The sequence below is a fragment of the Lotus japonicus genome, chromosome 2 (assembly GCF_012489685.1).
Source record: "Lotus japonicus ecotype B-129 chromosome 2, LjGifu_v1.2".
In the NCBI taxonomy this organism is placed as follows: Eukaryota; Viridiplantae; Streptophyta; class Magnoliopsida; order Fabales; family Fabaceae; genus Lotus; species Lotus japonicus.
In genome coordinates this window covers 44,992,231-45,000,767 of record NC_080042.1, presented here as the reverse complement: position 1 = coordinate 45,000,767, position 8,537 = coordinate 44,992,231, and the positions used below count along the sequence as shown (strand labels likewise).

Here is an 8,537-nt window from a genome sequence, read left to right as displayed (position 1 = left end):
CAAACTACATGAGAAGATAGTAAGGAGTAAAGAGGTAACAATAATTCAAAGCCTTTGTTCCATTTGCATTAATTGTGTTTTTACATTTGTTTTGTAATTTGATCACATTTTGACATAATTGAAAGAGGATTTATTTGATTTATCATCTTCCAAGTTTCTTCCTCCAGTTGGTAAACATTCAATGAATTTTTCTTCTCCTTCAACATTAGTGAACTCATTTGCTCCATTTGCCCCCTGATTTTCTATTCTATGCCTCTTTTATTGATTATTCTCTTGCAATTTCAATTATTCATTATCCTTATTGATCTTGATGATCCATAAATTTTGGTCACGTTTAGGCCAAGAATAATCATGCAGGATGCTAGCAGGGAACATAAACAGAAGAGAGCAAAAGCTAACAATGAAAAAGACTACAAAGAAGATCTTATCAACCAATTACCAGATGGAATTCCTGGAGCAATTTTATCCAAATTGCCAATAAATGAAGCTGCAAAGACTAGCATCCTCTCAAGGAAATGGAGATACATGTGGACCTTTTATTCAGGAACCTTAAAATTTGATGGTTCACCAGTTATGAAAGACATGAAAAAAAACCATAAGAGGGTTAGAGGAAGGCACTTACAAATGGCAATGGAGACCATGTTTGATGCTGAGAGGCAGACATACATAAATTTTATTAAGGCGTAGCTGATCCACTAACAATCCAGGGTACTCTCTAGCTACACTCTACCTTTGTTCTAGACAAGCAAATTTGTGTAGTGCAACAAAGCAAGTCCTATTTTCCCAAATAGTTTGAAATGAAATCAACCTTAGATACCCTGTTCAAGCATTGCTCGAACCCTCATGGGAAGACCATAAAGCCGAATAAAGCCCGCAGCATCAGCTTGATCATATATCTCCCCGCTCTCGAATGATGAAATGTCTTGCCTATACAGGCTAAAGGGGCTCTGCCTACTGGTTACACCAACCGAACCTTTGAACAGTTTCAAAGTCACAGAACCTGTTGTGGTCGCTGTGATTTCCTCCATAAACGCATCCAAGGACTCGCGAAGCGGATCAAACCACCTGCCAGCATACACTAACTCTGCATAGGTAAGGGCTAGCGAATCTTTGACTTGCATTGCTTTTTGGTCAAGCGTCAGAAGCTCTAGCTCCCTTGCTGCAGCGAACAGGATGGTTCCGCCAGGAGTTTCGTAAACTCCGCGGCTCTTCATACCTACGAGCCGATTCTCAACCATGTCAATCCGGCCAATTCCATGCCTTCCGCCAATCTCATTGAGCTCTGCTAGTAATGACGCTGGCGAAAGCCTCTTCCCATTGACTGAAACAGGAAGCCCTGCCTCTATCCCAATTTCGACATATCTGCATAGCATCACGCATGCTTTCATAAATTTAAAATACAAAATCCAAAAATATGTAAAATACAACATTTTTAGCCGCAACTTGGACGTTATATATAAAGAAAAATCACAAGTTCTGAAGGAAGCTTACTCTGGTTTGTCTGGGGCATCCTCAGGATCTACAGACATCATGTACATATCCTTTTGGGGCTCATTAGCAGGGTCTTCCAAAATATCACCCTTCAGTATCATAGATTGCATATATATCAGAGAAAAAGCAATAGGTAATTTCCAAAATATAGTTTTTAGAGCACATAAAGCATTACCCTAGATCAAACTAAAGATTAGCAACTTCCAACATTACAGCAAAGAAGTGATCTTGTGCGTCCAATGAGGGTTGACACAGCCTAGAGACTAGTAACAAATTATAGGATTCACCACTCAATTCCACCTCTGCCGGAGACTGCGGAGAGAGATATAGGAATAGAAGAGAGAGAAGTGGCAGATATAATAGGTGACATGATAGGAAAAGAAGAAAGAGATGAAGAAAAACTCAGCAGAAATGAGATGGAAGAGAAACTGGGTGTGAATGAATCAAAACTGTTTTCAAGAATCTTTGTCATGCTTTTAAAAAAGAAATTGCAGTAAACCCCAATTTTTGTTCTTAAAAGATTCAAGTGTCATCATTTTAGTTCTTGGAAGATTTTACCAATTTAGTTGTACATAACAAATTTAAAATATCCCCATTTTGGTCCTTCTGTTACTTTAAAATAGAATTTAAGTTAGAAGGCCCTCCAATGACCACAAACATATGGCAAGTAGGTAACAGCCCATGTATGTCATCCAAACAAGCAGATAACGGGCTATGTCAGCATCCGTTAGACAACCTCAAACAGAGGATAATAAAAGGACCCAAACGATGACATTTCGAATTATTGAGGAACTAAATTGACAACTAATTGATAACAAGGCCGAAACCCCCGACCTGACATTCATTGGTTTAGAGAATCTTTCATGGACTAAAGTGATAGTCCTAGTATCTCTGAAGAATAAAAATGAGGGTTTTCTCATGAAAAAGGTACATAGAATAGGCAGACATGTATCAATGACAGTAATATCCAGCCTTGTGACGAATATGGCTGTGGGTTTGTGGGTGTTCTTATAGTAGTGAACCATGCACTGATAAATCATCTTAATCAAAAGGAATATAGGGTCTTAATTCCAGATGCTGACATGACACCCCTCAGTTATCAACATTTAGTAAATTGCTGAGTGTAAAAGTTGTATCATCGCATGTTACATGACTACCATGCCACGACAGGAGCTTTTAGCTCTATCACCCCTCTTGGTGGTATGTAACATAAGAGGATCCAAATTAATGACTTTCAAAAGATTATCAAACTTTTGACCTTAAATTCAATGTTGGCTAAAACCCCCACAAGAAAAGAAAAAGAGAAATCATTAGACATGGCTAACTTCAACAGTATAACTAGAGCTAGAGTGAGGATAACCACTCTGCGTACCTCATGGCTAAGGTGCCACAGGTTTCTATCCCTGCTATATATGGATTTCTTTGTCACTGGGACAGGAATATTATGCTTTTTAGCATACTCAATAGCATCTTCTCTCCCTGTAATATCCCACTCCCTCCATGGAGCCACGACATTTAGCTTGGGGTTTAGAGCAAAGAATGTCAGCTCAAATCGAACCTAAATGTTCATACATAAATAAATGTGTCAGAATAGAATAACCGACATGATTTTGTTTTGTGAGCATAATAATAGTAAGACATGCCTGATCATTTCCTTTCCCGGTGCACCCATGGGAGACAGCGTCAGCTCCGACTTCTTTGGCAACATCAACCATGGCCTATCCATCAGCAGGTATGAATCAAAACATGTTTATACAAGGGGTGAATATATAACTAAGTTCCATAATCATTGAATAATGATTTTTTACAATATATCAAGAGAAAAAGAAAAGTGAATACAGCCCTCAAAGAGCTAACAGAGTAATAGAAAAAATGGTTTTACCAAGTGAGATGACATAGAACACTTCAAGAAGTTACCTTTGCAATTACAGGGCGAGCCATCGCGGTCCCAAGCAAATACTTCCTCTCATAAGTGGCACCAGCACGCAGGCAAGGGAATATGTAATCTTTAACAAATTCCTCCTGCAGGTCCTTAACCACTAATTGAGAGGCTCCACTGGCTTTGGCTTTCTCCTCTAAACCTTCTAACTCTTTTAGTCCCTGTGCAATTTAGTTTTGTTGCCAAACATGCAGAACATAAACAAACTGAGTAGAGAAAATTCCCCGAACCAGAAGTTCACAATCTTAAAACACCTTTTCAAGTAACCAAGTTTACACAGCAATAACTTCGATCAAAGAAATTAAATTCTAAAAGGCATAACATACTTGGCCAACATCAGCAGTGAAGCAAACGACTTCACAACCGTAATTTTCTCTGCAATGCCAAAATCACTAAATAAGATATTATAATAAGGACACAATTATACAACAAAAGGTAACTCCACGGATATCTACTGCTGAATATCCCCTATCATAACCAGAAAAAAAATTCAGAATTGTCTATTTTTGCTGCCATGCTTCTCTACAAAATTTGGATTTTTCGGGTTTAAAACTCATCAAGTCATGTATAAAATCTCTAAATGGTTTGTAACCTCTATTTACACATTCTACATAAAAAATTTACATCTTTAACATTGAAATATTTGCCATAAAAAATATATATGGGATAGGAAAAATCTGATATATTGAACTTGTGATGGAAGTCTAGCAGAAAACCGAAAAGAACAAGACACCGTCTATACCTCAGCCATGGTACGATGACGGATGTGTCTAAGCCACCACTGTAAGCAAGAACAACCTTATTCAATTTGCCTCGTAGCCCACTACCTTTCTTGGTCTCAGAAATTTCTACATCTGTATCACTGCATAGCACTGCTTTTATAGCTGCATGTCATGCGAATTTCAATAGCATTACAGACCTTAAACTTAAAATCAAACAGCATCAAATCAATATAGCAAGCGGTGAACACAAGCACCTCTAAGAAACTCATTTGTTTCCAACATAAAACCATCCATGACCTAAGAAGCTACAAACAAAAACCCTTCTAAAATTTATTTGCCAATTGCAATCATGATATAATTGTGTTAAGGAATGTTCATTTTCAAAATGATAAGTCAATTCTGACAGATGAAAAACACAAAAAGAAACACTTAACGCCACATGTTAACAGCTAGTTAGTTTTTAATTAAAAGATTCAACTCTTTAAAGAGCAACTAAGAAACATCACATGTTAATGACTAATGTTGCTCTCATAATTTAAAGATGCACCATTTTTCAAAATGTGTTAACCCCAGGTGGAACGGGAAACAAAAAATTGATAATGCAACTGCATTGTGTAAATGTTTCTTAAATTCAAAAAAAAAAAAAAAGTAAGCCTGAGACAGCAAAATCTCACCTTGAAGTTTACCAGCACCAACACAAGCTCTTGGTCCAAACTACAAACAGCACAAAAGTCCCACATAAGACCAACATGTAACCACCAAAACAAACAAATAGGCTCAGACATGTGTTTGTGAACTTTAAGGAATAAAATTTTGATTTTTTTAAAAGATCACCTGTTTGAATGATGATGGCTTTGCCTTCCAAAACTGATGATGCAGAAGGTGAACTGCAAAAATTGAGAGAAGTTGAAAATGCCAATGAAAATCTCTAACAAAAAGTGAAAGGAAATGAAAATGGAAATGGAAATGGAACCTGTTGAATGCAGGGAAGGAGGAGTAGCAGAGGATGGATATGCAGGGAGTGCTTTCAACTGCGCCATTCGTGCGTCGAGTATGTGAAGTGGTAGCAGTTGATGGAAGAGGAAGATTGTGGAAGAAACGTGAACTGTGAAATAGGAATTAGGGGAAAAGGTTATATATAGAGGGTGAAATGACTGGTGGGTAGATTAGTGAGGTTAGGGGTTTTGTCCGTGGTACAAAGCCCGTGTATGACTCGTGATGCTGCACTAGTGAAATCGGTGCGTAGGGGTGTGCATGGTTTGGTTTTTAACCAAACCAAACTATAACCAATTAAATTTCACTTATATGGATTGGTTTTAAGAACTGGACCGTTTTTATTTCGTACAACCGGTTCAAAACCGGTTTATGTTTAACCCAGAATAAAAACCGGTTTTTTTGTTTAAAACCGGATAAAAATCGGTTTATTTTAAAACCGCATTTAAAACCGGTTCTAAAACCAAAACCACATTTAATCCAATTTAAAAACCGGTTTTTGAACCATATCCAATTAAAAATCCGGTTTTACATAAAATCCAGTTTTAAAACTGGTTTGAACTTGTTTTTTTCAGGAAAATCCACTTTAAACTTGTTTTCGTTTTTATCTAAAACAAGTTTAATTTCAAAACTGGTTTTAACTTCTAAATTATTGCATTGAGGAGACAACTAAAAATCTCATGTATTTCACATCAAGATAGATTCCCACCAAACAGAAACGTCCAGGAATCTTGACAAAGTCATTAGAGAATAGTAAAATAAGCAGAATTTTCTTATAGAGACTGAGACTAAAAGAACACAACTAGACAAGTATATATCTTCAGCTTATAAAAAATGCAAGCAAAGAGATAGATAAATATTCATACAGTACCAAAGTTTCCTCATACATTCAAAGTAAAAATGAAGGTAACAAATTAATTATGAGTAAAAAAGGTTAAAAATTCACCATCATCAAAGTTATTATAAAATGGCAATATTCACTTCATATATCATCATCAGGAGCATCGACAAAAATATGATTCAAAAAGACCTCACAATCACATGCTTATCACATCTAATAAGAAAATGAAAGGTCATGGCAAAACCTGCAATAATTACAACCAAACTGTAAACTGATTCGAGAGATTGCATCATTACTCTTTCAAAACAAAATAAAAGGGTTACCCAATCCATCTATAAGTTAAACACTGTAATGCAACCCAATAAGGTGATTGAGATTTTAAACTCTCTACCAAATTCATGTGGCCTTATCATGGATGGTTTCAAGTTTATACTTTCCATGTAAATGAATGTAGTCTAGTCTCAGATAACTAAAAGATAGTTTTTACACAAGCAATATGATATATTCCCAATTCATCAAGACTGTACTATCAACCTTCACATTCTCAGACAGTAATTCACTTCATAAGCAACAGACAAGATACCTCTTCCTGGTGTTCTCTTGACTGGCAACAGCACCACTTGGAAAGTCGGCTTCCGCGATCACACTGGAAAAATAAAGAAAAAAAAACTTTCAGGTGGATTCTGAAATAGCAATTGAAAAAACAAAGGCAAACATCCAATAGCAAGCAAAGTCGTATGCCCATGTATTAGGACTAGGGAGGCCTAACTCAACCCAAAAGCTAGCTCAAGAGTTGATGTTTGCACTACCCTTATAAAGGCTATCTATGCTTTATCTCTAGCCAATGTGGGACTTCTAACACCATGAAACTACTATTAACAAAACTATGAACACCTCTCAGCCATTTGTCTTAAATCAATCAAAATTCTTAACAAAATTATAACCACATTCCTCTCGGCCACTCTTTTCTCTCAAACATATTATTCATGATGCAATAATGGAAAAGAAAATAGCCATCAAAACATGTGGGTCTGAACTACATGGCTAACAGAAAATGCAAGGAAATTAGTGAAAAGTTGAATGGGATTTGCGTGATTGTTAGGGATACGAATGATTGATTACCAGAGAAGAAAGAGGATTGGTCTCTGTGACTCGCCGCCGTCACTAGGTCTCGCTCAGTCTCTTCTTCGTGGTCTCTGCGACTCTGCCAAAGTCTTTTCTTTTTGAAGGGAATATGCATTTTATATTTTATTTTATTTAAAAAACCGGTTTTTCAATGCATGGGTGTTTAATTCTTGTTTATTTTATTTTATTTTTAGGTTTAAATATGTTGGAGATCCCTGTAATATCCAAACCATAGCTTAAGGGTAGTCGAGTGTAATTTACTCTGAAAAAATGAAAAAATAAATTTCATCAATTAATTACTCTTTAAAATCATTCACTTATATAGAAAAATAATGTTTTAAAAAATATTATTCACTTTTTATTCCGAAGGCAATGTCATCGATCACTTTTTCATTATTTATACTATATCATATCATTATCTAGTTCACTTCAAACTCAAGATACAACAAAGGTCTATCCTCTTTTCAAAAAAAAAACAAAGGTCTATCCTTAAATACAGCTCTTTTAACCTATCATTTCTCATTATATTCTGAACCCAAATGAGCTGTATATAGAGATATACTCCATAACCCTCTAACTCTAATATCCAAAGTGAGTATGTGCATGACCAGAACCATGAAACAAAGTGCCAAATTAAAGGGGCATATATGTGAACATCTTCTGTAAAGGCTCATTTGTAGGCTACAGCTAAGAATTTCTATCTTCATCCTTGCAAAATGGTTTTTCACGTAACATTTTCTATGATATCCTTTTGGAGGGTGCTAGAGCTCCATATTCGCATGCGATGTTTGCTCCACCTGAAATCACATTCATCATAAAATAAAACAAAAATGAGGAAGGAAATGCTAACAAACAGTTAAACATTGTACGTAATTACTTGAGTGATTAGTGAGCACTAAACGGCAAAATTCTTTTTTTTTTTTCAGAAAAAAGTTATGCTCATCTCAAATTGGTGAAACATCATACACCGGCTGAAAGGGTGTAGGGTATCCGAAAGGTCCACAAACTTGATAGCATTTTGAATTACATGGAAACCAAACAACGTTTAATTCCCATCGCTTCATAAGTTACAAGTTGTACTTGTACTCAACTAATGATATTTTAGTATAAGTCACCATTTTGAAAGAGTTATTTGGAGTTTATCCATATCTTAAATGTTTATGTAAGAGGTTATATAAATAATTTAATTATGACTTATCAATAAGTTGCTTTGAATGTTTTATCAAAAAAAAATAAGTTGCTTTGAATGTATTTTCATAAACTAGAGTTGTTCAAATTAAGCCTTGTTTTGAAGAGCTTATTTGAGCTTATTTGATAGCATAAGCACTTGTATAAGTGTTTGGGAGAGCTTATGCTACCATAAGCTGTTTTGAGCTTTTTTCATAAGCAACCCATGATAGCTTATGAAAAATAGCTTATGCTTATA

The 8,537-nt window shown here is 35.8% G+C and overlaps 1 protein-coding gene across 1 annotated transcript; it reads right to left on the bottom strand.

The window, feature by feature from the left end:
- Positions 1–424: 424 nt before the first annotated feature.
- Positions 425–7,263, bottom strand: LOC130738091 (argininosuccinate synthase, chloroplastic-like). Its single transcript, XM_057589992.1, has 12 exons — positions 7,109–7,263; positions 6,570–6,632; positions 5,126–5,257; positions 4,987–5,039; positions 4,827–4,866; positions 4,173–4,314; positions 3,757–3,805; positions 3,409–3,591; positions 3,135–3,209; positions 2,864–3,049; positions 1,492–1,580; positions 425–1,362 (listed from the first exon to the last, which is right to left on the bottom strand). The coding sequence occupies exons 3-12, from the start codon at positions 5,190–5,192 to the stop codon at positions 810–812; spliced, it is 1,437 nt and encodes a 478-aa protein (XP_057445975.1). The 5' UTR covers positions 5,193–5,257; positions 6,570–6,632; positions 7,109–7,263; the 3' UTR covers positions 425–809.
- Between the last annotated feature and the right edge of the window lie 1,274 nt (positions 7,264–8,537).